The sequence below is a fragment of the Cynoglossus semilaevis genome, chromosome 19 (assembly GCF_000523025.1).
Source record: "Cynoglossus semilaevis isolate Cse_v1.0 chromosome 19, Cse_v1.0, whole genome shotgun sequence".
In the NCBI taxonomy this organism is placed as follows: Eukaryota; Metazoa; Chordata; class Actinopteri; order Pleuronectiformes; family Cynoglossidae; genus Cynoglossus; species Cynoglossus semilaevis.
The window spans coordinates 4,067,207-4,083,465 of NC_024325.1; the positions used below are offsets into that span (position 1 = coordinate 4,067,207).

The window sequence follows — 16,259 nt, forward strand, 5'->3', positions numbered from 1 at the left end:
GCTTGATGCATGCCAATGATTTGACCCTTCTCAGACAAACTAACATCTTTTCCACGACCACGGGATGTGTCTTTCGACACATGGTTGTTTAGGAAATGAGAAGCAACTCATTGCACCAGTTGGGGTTAAATAACTTGTTGCCAGCTGAAAGATAATCAGGAGGCTCGCAACCTATTTGCTTAGCTAAATCCAGGTGGCGACTTTTTTTGTTTTTTTGGCCAGGCAGTGTATATACTACAACTGTCATCTGAGAACAACTAACCTTTTTGCCAACACCACACCACCAATGTGAGAACGGAGTATGCATAAGTGCTGTTACTGGTTATTGCGTGAGCTCTCATCGTTTCAGCTAGGAATCTCAGCATCGCCAGTTTCACGCCAGCGTAACGTATCATTTTTTATTACTTAAGCACCGGGAGTGACCTTCTGCTAGATCTACCAGTCCGGCTAATTAGTGTATCTACAGAGCACAGCAATCCTTCCACCGCTAAACACAACACGGTAAAGTTGGGGTGGGGGTAAAGTAAGCACAAGAAAGTGGGCCCTCTAGTATGGACACACTGGAGCTAAGGTAAAACCTTATTTTGTAAGACATGAGCACAAGTTTGAGGGTTTAATGTTTTTGTGACTAGTCATCACTTGCCGAGCTACTCCGTAGCTTTAAAATACAACAAGTAAAATCCAAACAATGTTTTCACACATTTAAACAATAATAATCAAATACAGTGTAAGTTGCAGAAGATAACACTAAAAAGTTAATCATTTTAATCTAATTCTATCATTCCCATGCCTCTGGCAGAATGAAAACGTATTATTTATTATTCAGATTGTTTACTTAAAAGTATTCTCAAACACTAATTTTTTTTTTTTTTAGTAGGCTTTAGAATTAGAATGTATCTACGGTAGATACAAACTTTGCACCGACTGTACATGTTTGGCAGCTGTGTCCTGAGCTATCCGACAGTAGCATTACGTTAAATTAGTAAGATCACCTTGTTTGTTCTTAACAAACAGAAAAAAAACAAAAAAAGGCACAGTTTGTTCTTAACAAACAGAAAAAAAACCCCAAAAAGGCACACTTAGTTCAATAAAAAAAACAAAAAACAAAACTAAAATATGCTGAGATTCACTTTTGCAATAGTGTCAAAAGACAAAGAGCGAACCTGGTGACCATTTCGAACTAGGTTAATGACACACCAAAAACGAATGACACTTTGAGACAGGGTGGCCACAAATGCTAGGGTCTGTATTTAATTTTATAATCCATCATTCCAATTGTTCTCAATAACAAAAGGCGAGAAGAGTGGTTAGGCATTGAAAGGCAATGGAGCATAGTGAGGGGTTGTGTGTGTGTGTGTGCAGTTCTCCACACAGAGCCGGGTTAGGCCGTGGCCATTAGCCTCAAAACCCAGCCTGCAGAAAAGAGAGAAAAAGGGCCATGGTGAGCTCTAGGCACTAATCCCTACAAGACCAAAGAATTGTTTAAGCATTAAGTTATGCCTCTGGATTCCACTTACAATTCTGTATGCCGTGCTCATGTTCCAATCCTTACGATCCACTTGTGTGTGAATGCTGCCTTAAAAAAAAAAAGGGTGCAAGTGGAAACACACAAAATCGAGAGGGACAGCTTCAAATGGACAAAATATATAAAGGCCCTACAAACAAGCTGCTGCTGCCATTCAGAGGTCAAAGATCTCATGCTTTCAGAGATTTTTTTTTTTTTTTTTTTTTAGAAAAAAAAATCTGCAGCACTGCGGTTGTCGCACATTGCTCTGGGATAAAGTGCTTTTGCTTTTTTTTTTTTTTTTTTTTTTTAACAAGTTCACGGGAAATGGAAATTTAAAAGCACTCTTCCGTGCTCGAGAAAAGAGGTTGCCGGGAAGATTAACCCAGCTTCCTTTTATAGCCTCTGACAAGAGGTTAAATCACACATCACGCTGCCTGAAATGTCACCTAGTAATTAGATCAAGAATATTACGCTCCCTACTTCTTGCAGACTGCAGCTGCTAACCACGGTGTCCATGCCATGAGTTAATGTAAATCTCACCATTGCGATGGCTATCTATCAGGGACCTGCTGATAGATAGAGTCCTGCTAAACAGCACAGCACGTGAAGGTAATGTGCAAAGTTGACCAAGAAGAACCAAGCAAGCAATCCATCCATTTATATGGAGAGACTCAGAGATGTATGAAGAATAATACAGTAGGTGTTTGTGTGGTGACATCTTTAATTGGATTCATTCAAATAAAGGTAAAACTCACAGCCAGCACGTCAGCTTTTCCCAAACTAGAGCATATTTAAAGACATAGGCTACACCCGGCCTCATGATGGGTCAACACACAAGTACTTTCAAGTATGTCTTTCGAATTACAACTCAGCCTCTACATCTACCCCTTCATGTCCTTCTGTTACTACTCCTGACATTTTCATTTCAAACACAACACATACTGTATAATGGTCAATTTCACACTGTGCATTTAAAGTCAATAGCTGCAAACAAAAGCGGGGAAATGGCAAGATATGCCAATCATTAAGTGTTGAACGATGTCTGACAAAGGTCTCTTTGAAAAAAAACTTGACATGTTTTCTTTTTCCCGGCTCACCAGCTCCTAAGAAAGAAAATAATTGAAAATAAAAATAATGCTTTAACGGTAAAGCGATGTCAAGTGTTGGTAAAAAAAAAAAAAATTAAAAGATTAACTAAGCTGCCTAAAGCGATGTCAAGTGTTGGTAAAAAATAAAAAATAAAAGATTAACTAAGCTGCTGTTTAAATTATTATTAATATTATTATTATTAGAATCAGGTAGATAAACATTAATGTACCTGCAGAAATGACATACAGTGTGCAGGTAGAGCAACGGCTCATAATAACAGTGCACCACACATTTGAATATGGTCGCATAACTCTAAAGAAAAATGTGACTGTCTTGACTTTTGCTCAGCTGAGTCCGACTAGAGAATTGAACTGTAAACTGTTATTAGCCAACATGAACCCTGCAGAGCAACAACTGCATCTTTGCCCATTCCTGAACAGCTAATATGGAGCTGAAGATAACTAATACTAGCTAAAAGCAGCTAATACCAGAGGTGTGGACTCAAGTCACATGGCTTGGACTGGAGCCATCAATTTGATGACTTTCGACTCGACTTGACAAAATATAAAGAGACTTGCAACTCGACTTGGACTTTAACATCAATGACTCGTGACTTCACTTGGACTTGAGCCCTTTGACTGGACAAGACTCGATACTTTCTCCGAAACCCAAAGTGATCTGTGTAAATATATTATTATTTTTGTTTAAAAGGACTCGAAACAGAAACAGCAGGACTTGGGACTTGACTTGACCCTTTTTAGTCTTGACTTGGACTCGACTCGGACTTTGCCTGTCTTGACTTGAGACTTGACTCGGACTCGCGTGCAAAGACGTGAGGCTTACTTATGACTTGCAAAGCAATGACTTGGTCCCACCTCTGGCTAATACACAAGAGTGTATGGAGCTAAGGATAACTAACACTAGCTAAAAGCAGCTAATACCAGAGGTGTGGACTCAAGTCACATGACTTGGACTCGAGTCATCAATTTGATGACTTTCGACTCGACTTGACAAAATATAAAGAGACTTGCAACTCGACTTGGACTTTAACATCAATGACTCGTGACTTCACTTGGACTTGAGCCCTTTGACTCGACAAGACTCGATACTTTCTCCAAAACCCAAAGTGATCTGTGTAAATATATTATTATTTTTGTTTAAAAGGACTCGAAACAGAAACAGCAGGACTTGGGACTTGACTTGACCCTTTTTAGGCTTGACTTGGACTCGACTCGGACTTTACCTGTCTTGACTTGAGACTTGACTCGGACTCGCGTGCAAAGACGTGAGGCTTACTTATGACTTGCAAAGCAATGACTTGGACCCACCTCTGGCTAATACACAAGAGTGTACGGAGCTAAGGATAACTAATACTAGCTAAAAGCAGCTAATACCAGAGGTGTGGACTCAAGTCACATGGCTTGGACTCGAGCCATCAATTTGATGACTTTCGACTCGACTTGACAAAATGTAAAGAGACTTGCAACTCGACTTGGACTTTAACATCAATGACTCGTGACTTCACTTGGACTTGAGCCCTTTGACTGGACAAGACTCGATACTTTCTCCGAAACCCAAAGTGATCTGTGTAAATATATTATTATTTTTGTTTAAAAGGACTCGAAAACAGAAACGGCAGGACTTGGGACTTGACACTTTTTAGTCTTGACTTGAGACTTGACTCGGACTCGAGTGCAAAGACTTGAGACTTACTTATGACTTGCAAAGCAATGACTTGGTCCCACCTCTGGCTAATACACAAGAGTGTATGGAGCTAAGGATAACTAATACTAGCTAAAAGCAGCTAATACCAGAGGTGTGGACTCAAGTCACATGACTTGGACTCGAGCCATCAATTTAATGACTTTAGACTCGACTTGACAAAACGTAAAGAGACTTGCAACTCGACTTGGACTTTAACATCAAAGACTCGTGACTTCACTTGGACTTGAGCCCTTTGACTCGACAAGACTCGATACTTTCTCCAAAACCCAAAGTGATCTGTGTAAATATATTATTATTTTGTTTAAAAGGACTCGAAACAGAAACAGCAGGACTTGGGACTTGACTTGACCCTTTTTAGTCTTGACTTGGACTCGACTCGGACTTTACCTGTCTTGACTTGAGACTTGACTCGGACTCGAGTGCAAAGACTTGAGACTTACTTATGACTTGCAAAGCAATGACTTGGTCCCACCTCTGGCTACTACACAAGAGTGTACGGAGCTAAGGATAACTAATACTAGCTAAAAGCAGCTAATACCAGAGGTGTGGACTCAAGTCACATGGCTTGGACTGGAGCCATCAATTTGATGACTTTCGACTCGACTTGACAAAATGTAAAGAGACTTGCAACTCGACTTGGACTTTAACATCAATGACTCGTGACTTCACTTGGACTTGAGCCCTTTGACTGGACAAGACTCGATACTTTCTCCGAAACCCAAAGTGATCTGTGTAAATATATTATTATTTTGTTTAAAAGGACTCGAAACAGAAACAGCAGGACTTGGGACTTGACTTGACCCTTTTTAGTCTTGACTTGGACTCGACTCGGACTTTGCCTGTCTTGACTTGAGACTTGACTCGGACTCGAGTGCAAAGACTTGAGACTTACTTATGACTTGCAAAGCAATGACTTGGTCCCACCTCTGGCTACTACACAAGAGTGTACGGAGCTAAGGATAACTAATACTAGCTAAAAGCAGCTAATACCAGAGGTGTGGACTCAAGTCACATGACTTGGACTCGAGTCATCAATTTGATGACTTTCGACTCGACTTGACAAAATATAAAGAGACTTGCAACTCGACTTGGACTTTAACATCAAAGACTCGTGACTTCACTTGGACTTGAGCCCTTTGACTCGACAAGACTTGATACTTTCTCCAAAACCCAAAGTGATCTGTGTAAATATATTATTATTTTTGTTTAAAAGGACTCGAAAACAGAAACGGCAGGACTTGGGACTTGACTTGACCCTTTTTAGGCTTGACTTGGACTCGACTCGGACTTTGCCTGTCTTGACTTGAGACTTGACTCGGACTCGAGTGCAAAGACTTGAGACTTACTTATGACTTGCAAAGCAATGACTTGGTCCCACCTCTGGCTAATACACAAGAGTGTATGGAGCTAAGGATAACTAATACTAGCTAAAGACAGCTGTTACCCCCAAAGTGAGGTAAAGATAGTTAATACAAGCCGAGGACAATTGATACACCAGAGTGTATGGAGATGAGAATTGCTTATACTGACTAATGACAGCTAATGCACTGGTGCATGGAGACATAAACAATATAGACTAGTTTGTGAGCCTCTCTGATGTTTACTGCCTCTCTAATTCATCCCTTTTGCTTCCACAGCAGCGGGGCATTTTGACATGCAGGACAAGGGGGCTGCTTATGCCACATGTCTGTGTACAGACGGCCCAGACACAGGACAAGGGAGATTGTTTGGACAATGTAGGTGTCAGGACACACTGCCCGTTTGGAATATTGATTCAATACAGCCTCAGCAAGACGACATGCAGTCCTTTACTGTAGAGGTTTAATAAACAGGTTAACCTAGAGTTTAGCAGATGCAAACCTTAAGAGACCCGCCTGCCTTGTTTGTACAATACACGGCTATCACAAGGAAAGGCCAGCATTTGCTTCACGCAGGCAGTGAGTGACATGCCAGAGATTTGCCTCCAAAGGTCACAGGCTTGGCTCAACCTTTCAGCCACTTTCCACAACATAACCCCGGGGCCCTTTGAACAACAGGAAGAATGTCATCTGGTTACTTTTTTAAGGCATGGCAATTCTATTCATTGTGTTCAACAATGGTGGCAAAGAGGACCAAGGGGTTAGGTTATAAAGGGGCCCCCCCACTCAGTTTCCAACACACTGGTCGCTCACAGAGAAAAAAAATAAAAATAAAAAAAAAATAAAAACACGCACCCACACACTGATGCCCGCAGCAGTAGTGCAACTGATGATAAACACAAAATGCCTTGTACTGATGACTTCTTAAAAGCGACCCTCTTAGTTTAGCCTTCATTAGACCCCGCCACAGCTTTTAGACCCAGGATTAATAATAAATTCATCACTTAGCACTAGTGCATGGTTGATCAACTCATACTAAAAAAACATACTTTATTGGTAATTTCACCTCGCCACTTGTATTTAATGAAAAAAAAAAAACACTAGAGCTTGTGAGCAGAGTGCTAAGCTAGAGCTAAAAGCCTTAAAAAAAGATAACGCTTCTAGAATATTACGAATAAAGCCCAGCTATTCACGATCACTTCATACATCCTCCTTCTATAAATCCGTAGTAGTTCATCTTCTCTCTGTGCCAATTATGACACTTTCTGAGTTCATTCTCCCCTTTTTTCCCCCTTGCACATGATGTTATTGCATTGTCTCTAACCCCGCAGACTCGGTCAGACTCCAAGTCCCAGTGGTTGTGAATAATGACGCCCTGATATGTACAGTTGGCATGGACAATGGAAAACCGTGGCAATAACTGTGGACACGCGAATGGAATCTGTTCAGATTACCTTAGATTGACATCGGACTTGCGCGGCTACCTCTTTTTCAGAAGGCATGAGGATGGAGATTGTCTGCGGCTGTGTCAGTGATCCCACTGAGAGACACCCTTATCTCGTGTCATATACAGATAATCCCTATCTGTCTCACTCTTCTGCTTCTCCAGTGAGATTTTGGCTGATAAACAACCCTGTCTCTAAAAAGCCTCCAACAAGCGCAATCAGACAGACGTAGCCCCTAAACCAAGCCCCTATTATCCTGCTGATCTGACTGCTGCTTTAGCTGTAGATGTCACCAGGAGGTTCAGATTCCTCCGATAGCCCTGAAGCCTAACGCAACAATTTAAGGACGCTCTTTGAGGTTTGTAACATCAGGTTGCAGTGCTTCGAAACTTAAATCCTTGCCGCTATATATATATTAGCCAAACTACCCATCGGGAGCAAAAACAAGAATAAGAGTAAAATGGAGTTGACAAAGACAAAGTCTTTATGAAACTATTCCAAAATGTAGTGAAGTTGTTGCTTATGACCATATCATGAGCCCTGTTGTGGGGAAGTTTCTTCTGAGAGGAAATTCTAGTAACCATGTGGTTCCCTAAAAACATCTAATCTGACCTGCAGTTGACCCTCACTCTTCTGACTTTGCTCACTCTTACAAAGGCTAGCAAACATCTGCTTCTTGTCTAACTGACCAGTTACTGGACCTAGATTCATATGGTTGAGAAGACTCTTTAACAGCTGCCCTAGTGGTGCATTAGTGATCAGGGCACTGAGAAACGGCGATGACTGGCAGATTCAGATCATCTGAATCATCTGAACCTGAAACATATTTGTCCAAGGTAGAGAAAAAAAAATTCAAAGGCTTAGGAACAATTTTGTACTACCTTTAGCAAGTGTCCAGTATTCAACCAAAACTGATCATTAAAATCAACGAAGGACAGAAAGACGAACACCACTTATGCAGAAAAACCTCATAGATTACACAAGAGAATTAAGAGGTCTTAGACCTTTCTGCCGTAGGGGTGGACATTGGGGTGGGCTCGGTGGATACACAATTCAAGCAGAATTACTTTTGGCTTTTCCCTTCATCTGGGGTCCCCGCAGTATTATTCTGTATAGTGATTTGGCAGAGGTTTTATGTTGGATGTCTTTCCTGACAAATCCTCAAACTAGGGTCGGGGACTAGATGAAAATCCTGAGCCTGATAGATGATGATGTTTATTTACATTGCAACACTGCAGCCCCAAACATTTCCTCTTCAAGCATCCTAGAAAATCCGAGTAAAAACGAATGGCTGAAATAAAATCGTAGACATCAATTAAGCGGCCTGTTATAGTGCAGAAGATATGCTGGTTTGCTGTGACATTTTGCAGTCAACAATCAAGATCGTGACTAATCAATGTGTTTAATGAGCTCTCCGACAGCTTAAACATAAAAGCTGCTCAAGTTCTCAGGTTCATCCTTTTACCTTTGGATCTGCTATTCACACACACACGCTACTTATTCCTCTGAAGCCTCGAGGAAATAACGTTGAGCTTTGATGTTTGTCCTGTTACTATTACTGTCTGAAAGATGGCTACCTTTTTTTTGTGATAATAATCCATCAGTTACTGTTCTTCCGAAAAAGACAAAACAAAAAAAACATCTGGACTTTGGTATGAGGTGCTGAGCACGATTGATTTGTTCGCAAACAAAAAACAAAAAAAAAATCACTCACAAATACTTTTTTGCCACTTGTTCAGAAGTCAAAAAAGATGAGAAAAATGTATGCAAACAAATCTTAAAACACAATTTATCTTGTTAAGGGCTGTGATGGGACCTCGAGCAGCAGCTACAGGGTACAATACCATAGTCCAGTGGTTCTCAAACTTTTTATACTCTGTACAACCTGAGAAAACCAACCAATGACCAGCATTAGAATTCCCCTGCTCGTTCCGCGTTCAACTTGCAAGTGATCCCATGATTCTGTGCTGCCTGTGCTTACGCAAGCAGACTTGCATTGCAGCAAAAAAACAAACAAACAAACAAGTAAATAAATAAAAAGACCAGACATCCTATTTCATAATCTGGTGGTACGCGTACCACAGTTTGAGAACCACTGCCGTAGTCGTTTATAGTCTGTAGTACAAGGCAAACAGCTGCAGTACGGCAAAGTACCAATGTGCGTGTTGCACATCAATATACACTAAATCAGGAAATTATAAATCAAGCATGTATGTATGTACCTAAACCGGCATCACAAATATGGCTCTTTTGAAAATATAAATATCACTACATGTATACAATCCTTACATTATTATGATCCAATTAAAGTTACATGTAATGTAAATAATATGGACCTTCTCCTGGCAGTTTTCCCGTCACTAATGACAAAGTTTGCAGTGACAGAGAGACACGGAGTCAACTGCTCATGACTTATAGAAAAAAAAAAAAGGAGAATCGTGCACTTTGAACAGCTGCACAGCATCAAATCAGTGCATTCATTCCTATGCTGATTAGCATTTAGCAAAACACACTGCACGACATACACTCACAATACAATCAAGTGATCCTGGCAATTGAGCTCCGACCGTTGCCTTTTTAAGGTGACTTTGCATCACAACACTTCTATTCTTTCGGTTGTCTGACTGTCTGTCGTCAATCAAGAGACAAACTGCATTTTACAGAGTGAGAGAAGATTTGCTTGGACCAAATATTTCGTCATTGTTCGGGGGGGAATCACGGCATAATGGGGCATAGATTAAGTTGATTAAGTTTACATTGTAGAATGTTTGTTCATAGATTTGGTCCGGATCAATGTGCGCATTCTAACAAAAGCCGAGCCAATCTTGCTACTGTTGTTTTAGAAAATTCAAAATTAAAATGACCCAGACTGTATTTAGTACACCATTAGGACAAACAAACATTTATCATTTGGAAAAATACACCTAAATGCAATGCAAAATTTAGTATTTTACTTACATTACTGGTTGTCACAAAACAATTGGTCACACAAAAGAGAATTTAAAAAAAAAAAAAATTTATTATTTTACTTTCATTTCTGGTTGTCACAAAAAAATTTGTCACACAAAAAAGAATTTAAAAAAAAAAAAAAAAAAAGCCTGGAGATGTACCCGGAGACAATAATCATAAGAAGCTAACGTACTCCTGTCATTGTTGCTGCTTCAATTCAGACCAACTTAAGTAATTGCGTAACCTTTTCCAACAGAAACAACATTGGTTTGTTCTAGTTCTGCGCTAATGCAATTGCAGACTGATAAGTTGATGGATTTGAGTCAAATGTCTCTGTTCTACAACATTCCCGTTTGGTCTTCTTACTGCGTGCATCAGAGTAAAAGATGACCACGTCCAGAGTCAGAACGGTCACTCAAGCGCGTCTGGACCACAACTCCCAGGCTCCATATCTTTATGGTACAATAACAGTCATAATGGCAGAGTCAGAGCAGCCAAACTCATCGCGGACACGCCGTGGCAACGTTTACATTCCGCCGTGTACAGATCATTCTTGAGAACATCGATATTATCCCATTAGTTAAGTGCACCCTTAGAATAAGAGAAATTTGATCAGAGAAAGACCCCCCCCCCTCCCATACGTGAACCATTAGACGCTATAGCAAAAAAGACAGAGGTGCCCTCCTCCTCTCAAACTACTCCACCTCCTCTTTTCCCTCAGTGGTCGAGGTTGTGCGGCAGGATCAGGACGAGCCCGGTGACGTCAACCTTTTGTTATCACCTTTAACACTTGTGCCTCTGCAGGTGCCAGTATTTTTTCACCAGAGAGAGACAGCCACACTTGCGAACGTCCCGAACGAGTAGATCTCACAGTGTGGGAGACAAGTTAGTGGAAGCTGCAGGGCTCAAACAGATAACCGTGCGAGCCCACTCTTAACTTCAGCTTCAGACAAACGATTTTTCTAAAAAAAAAAAACTGACAGCAACACATTCACGTGATTTACAGAGATGAAACGACTGCAAGAGTATCAGACACAACATTATCTTTGTGAACTACTGGCTTACAAAGCTCGGAAACACAAGAGCAGCTGGACTGAGGGAGCAACACAGTTCTGTGTCTGACAAACATAATAGAGCCCGGACAGTCAGTGAACCTGCTGCTGGTGCTGCTGTTGTTACAGACCAGCTGACTGACTGTCCAGCCTGCTGGCTACAGCTAACCTAGCAGCCACTCTCATTATAACATTGCCAGTCCCATTGTTGCCTTCTCAACCTTTCCTGACATTTGATCCACACTCTGGGGAACAATACACACAGTAACGCGCGGCAAGCAGATTTGTATCAGGCGACTACTTACTCTCCGTTCTCTCGGCAAAAATGCATCATTTAGTACATCACCATGGTTCAAAAGGGACTGAATTTCTGCCGTTGCCCTGTGCTGCCGAATCACTGCTGCTTCTGTCTGCGGCAGCAACTTTCGACGCATGCTCAGTGCTGAGAGACTTCCCGACTAAGCTGTGAGCAGAGCAGATGACGATTTAAAGGTACAGTCAACGACCGTTTTGATTGGACAATGCGGCATACGTACGTTGGGCAGTGGAAAGGATAATAATAATAATACATTTTAAATGTAAAAAGTACACTGGGAAAGATAATTTAACCCTAATTAGTGTATACACCACTGAAACCATTACGTGGAACTAGACCCGAAGAGCTCAAAAAGCCACATGATGAATTAGTTCAGTTTTGACAGTTTGGAGGTAGAGTTAAAGAATCAATTGAGATGCCCTGCGGTGGCACACTCACTGGTAAACAGATGGCTACAGACCAAATATCCATCAACTAGGCAAAAGTAGGTATCAACAACAGTCAGTGCAATAACCACAATCTCGAATTCTATTGTATTTCTATGTTTACAATTATATTTGTATACATTCTATCTATCTATCTATCTATCTATCTATCTATCTATCTATCTATCTATCTATCTATCTATCTATCTATCTATCTATCTATCTATCTACCTACCTACCTATTAGAGAAAGAAATGTCCTTAGCTATTTACAACTAGTTTGATGTGACCATGTTCTTCTGAAAATGACAACAAGTACATTTTTTTTGTCTTTGGCCAAACGTTTTATTGGTTCAAATATAAGTTATAATTAAGCTATGGGCACGACATTGGCCTAGAGTTGTTTTGCACTGGCGTTTGTTTCATTGAGCGCTTCGCGTATTGTATAATGCATCTTGCGGGCAAAATGAAAGCCAGTGTGAAACCTCCACAGTCAATAGTGTCACATGCTTTGGGATTTGATGAAATGTTCTATTTGTGCAGCCTGATGTGTGTAGCTCTGTAATCAAAGAGTTATATTTCTGTGACAACTAAAACAAATTACTCCATTACAATTGCCCACCTGCCATCTACACAGTATTGATACTGTTATTACTACTACCAAGAGACAGATGGATCACACTAAACACCGGTTTTGGAATCACATGTGCGGGTGTAAACCCTGTATGTTGTTTCATAAAAACTTGCTGAAAGCAATCAAAAAAGATGGGTTTTTTTTTTATCCCAATACTTAGTAATTACAGCATTGTGAAGAATAACTCTAGGGCAGAAGGTTCCAGTTTGGACCGGAGGCCCACTACACACTCTAGCCAATTAAAGGCTGCAAGCTTCACTTCCCCTATCAGCAAGTGAAAGAGCAGAGAATTTGGTCATAGAATTTGGTTTGAAAGCCCAATCACACACAGCGCTCTGAGTTCAGCAGTTGGGGAAGTAGCAGCAGCAGCAGGCTCCATCAGGCAATAATACAAAGTTAATGATGCAGAATGGTGTCTTTCTCCTTACCGAAGGAGACATCAATACAGGATGTTTAAGAACGCTGTTCCTAATTACACTTTTTATATTCAGCACTGCCCTGATTGATGATTTCAATGGGAGGCATTATCGATCCACTCCACAGACAAGTCCTATCAATTGCAAGTCTAGAATGAATTTTTTCCCCCTACACCTCCCCTACTGAGACAAAGATTGTACAATCAGAGCATCAGTGTGACCCATATAGGTAGTTTAACAGCTACCTCTTTCGCCTCTTTAAAAAAAAAAAACAGTTGGAACAAGACTTAGAATTGATTGCAGAATTGTGGGACCTTGAGGGACTTTTGCGGCATCATTCATCAGATGTGAAAAATTGCGTCGGTCAATTCGTTAGTCGGTGCAATCAGTTACAAATAACACAACTGTTTCAAGACTTCTCAGCATGAACAAAGCTGCTGTTTAATTGGCAGACAGTGCAGCTGTGCAGCATCGTGCCTCTCGCCACAATCACCCGTGATGGATTGACAGATGCATTAAAGACAGATTGTTTTTCCCACCTGTGCTCCCCCGTTGACATACCCCCATGGCTTAGGCTTCCTATTGCATGAACTTTGTTATTCCTCGTAAGCTGCAAGTTCTCAGTAAAGACGCTGCCAACCAGTACATGTCTAATTCCGGGTTGTATTATTAGCAAATCAACAGGGGAGAGGTTTCCAGAGCACACACTCGACATCACAACATCACTCATTTTTTACCGGCAAACAACAAAGATCTGTGTATTCTGGAAGGTAAGACCAAATACCACGTTAATATACTGTACATGTTCAGTTGAATTTGTATTCACGATATGGTTAGGCGTGTGCAAAGAGAGAACTCTTTCATTGCTGTGCTACTCTGCTTAATCAAATTGGCAAGTGCTCGTTAATCGACAACAGCTTACGATTGAATGGTCTGCAGGCAAAGCATTTTTGCCTTTTAGAAAAAAAAACAAAAAAAAAAAAAAACGAGAGAGATCTTTCTGAAGGCCAAAGTCAATGCACTCATAGAAATACAGGAACTCTCATATACTCCCACATGAAATGGCCATGTGAGGAAAGGCCCGGAGGGAACTACTGTAGAAGACCTTGAATGATTTTAAGAGTACAAGAGTGGGAAGGGGCAGATAGAGAAAGAAAGTTCAAACATTACTGATCCAAAAATATCCCTTTGCTTTCTGGCTCAATTGAAATTTGGCAGTAAGTGTCTGCTAAAAGCTCCATTTCTGTTTCCCTCCCCCTGCTGCTGAGCTTTTAGAGTAAGAAGATAACAGATTGTGAGTTACCTGTATCACTGACACACTGTAGTGAGACCACTGCCTAGTTATTATAGAATACATATAGAATACGGTAAAGACAAAAACACCACAGTAGCCAGTATTTCTCATCCAAGCTGCGTCACTCTGGTGTAATTGACATTGCAGATGCATATCATTCTGAATCAGTATTAAATGATTATAGGGCGACTGAGTGAACCCAATGTTTCCTCAGTCTCTGGGTACTCAATATAACCTTTGTCACAACAGAGATTGAATCACCCTGAGGTCTGATGTATTCACTCACAGGACAGGATAGAAAGTCTGCTCAGTTAAATCAAATTCTACTGGTATTAGTTCATTAAATCCTACAATGCAATGCAAAATGTTTTACTTGTCTCTAAATACATTATTGAACACTTTTATTCATTTTAAATCAATGGCTGATTGCATTTGAGTTTTACACATAACTGGCCACTGTTCTGTTATAAAACAGGTTAGGCTGAAACAACTACAAAATTATATCAGGTGGTCAATGTAATATAGCTGTATAATGAAAGAACGTGTGTGTCTGACAAGATTTTTGGTAGACTCGGTCATTCCGTTTCAGGTAACCATTTTGTAGTCAGTAATATACACATTAATACACAATAATTTCTGATAGAGCAAGTAATACTTTGATCTTGTGTTTCTGAAGGTAGACCTTCAGTAATCTATATAAATATCAGAAAACAAATGGCAAAAATCAATGTGCGATAGCCAAATTAGACAGACGCATTATACAATATTTTAAAATACAATAATGCACACAAATGTATGTGCATTATTTCCATAGAATATTTGTAATATAAGAGGCAGCCTCCTGTTTTAGTCCAGCCTCTGGACGGGAGTAAAACCGAGCTTTATGCGTCCCGCTAGAGAGCAGTATGGCATCCACAGACACGAGTGATTGTACGGAAGTAGACCACTCAGACCGGAAGTTGTTATATTTTCATCAAAAAACATGGCGTCGCTCTATGGTCAATGTTAACGTGGGTAGAAGCAACTTATGTGAAACAGATATTATCGCCAGCAGCAGCAAAAGTTGAACGGAAACAGTCAACTTAGGCTTATGTCGAGAGTGTGTTCTTCCTTCATCAGAGGCGTTTACGTTCTCAACAGAAGGAACGTCGTCTATTCGCGGCAGGAGAGCGCGTTATGGTTTCCAATTTCGGGTTAGTGTTTCATTATTATTATTTATTATTATTATTAAAAGTAGTAACGTAAATTTACCCAGGAGGCAACTATTTTATAAATTAGAAAGCGATATTGATCTTGTGACACTGCAGCGCCAATAATAACAGCGCCTATATTAGCATGTTGCTATGACACGGCTCGATATGATGACAACAGATTTTTGTTGTATTGTTTAAAGGACGAGTTTTTCTTCTGTGTTAATTATTATTTACATTTATTACTCACTAATTTGTACAGAGGCCTTTATATGACAAAATACAACAAAACAATAGACCAAAAAATTAATAACTCAAGCCATGTTCCAAACAAACATAAAACGTTCCATTATGTACACCTGCACGGTTGCTAAGTAATGCAAATATCAAAACTGCCAATCACAGGACAGTAATTCAGTGAATTGTAAATCTTACAGACTGGCAAAGAAAGGAGATCCCCCCCGGAACCAATTACACTCCTGTTCATTCATACCCAATCATTCTCTCTTCTTATTATTTATGCAATAAAACAATTTTCTTGTGTCAGTAAATGTGCTGCAGTATTGTTCAATAATGCAGGGCATGTATTTAAATGTAATGTGTGCTTGTGTGTGGGATGACAGACATTGTAAAGGAATTCCTGACATCAACCAAAATTTAACAACACTGATATGATATGGGTTTTTACTTCATCTGTTTGCACGATGTCACCTCTTGTTATCACACCATAAGGCATGGATTATGCACCGGTGTGTCCGTCAATTCTTACTCTACTCAGAGAAAGTTAAGTTTAATTCCTATAGAATTACTGACTGAATGAATCTGCGGAAAAAACTGCTGTGCAGTAATAGGTATCTTGT

The 16,259-nt window shown here is 40.2% G+C and overlaps 2 protein-coding genes across 4 annotated transcripts in view; one reads left to right on the forward strand and one right to left on the reverse strand.

Annotated features, from left to right (window-relative positions):
- Positions 1–16,259, reverse strand: part of fam222ba (family with sequence similarity 222 member Ba) — a 47,988-nt gene that overhangs the window by 25,480 nt on the left and 6,249 nt on the right. Inside the window, exon 1 of one of the 3 annotated variants that reach the window (XM_008332360.2) lies at positions 11,431–11,576. The exons of the other annotated variants lie outside the window; for them this stretch is intronic. The gene's annotated coding sequence lies outside the window, so the exon portion shown is untranslated. Of the gene's footprint in view, positions 1–11,430; positions 11,577–16,259 lie in introns of those variants that run through there. 3 annotated transcript variants of the gene reach the window in all.
- Positions 15,173–16,259, forward strand: part of eral1 (Era-like 12S mitochondrial rRNA chaperone 1) — a 5,204-nt gene continuing 4,117 nt past the window's right edge. Inside the window, exons 1-2 of the mRNA XM_008332359.2 lie at positions 15,173–15,402; positions 16,023–16,057. Coding sequence (XP_008330581.2) covers positions 15,300–15,402; positions 16,023–16,057 — 138 coding nt within the window. The 5' untranslated portion in view covers positions 15,173–15,299. The remainder of the gene's footprint in view (positions 15,403–16,022; positions 16,058–16,259) is intronic.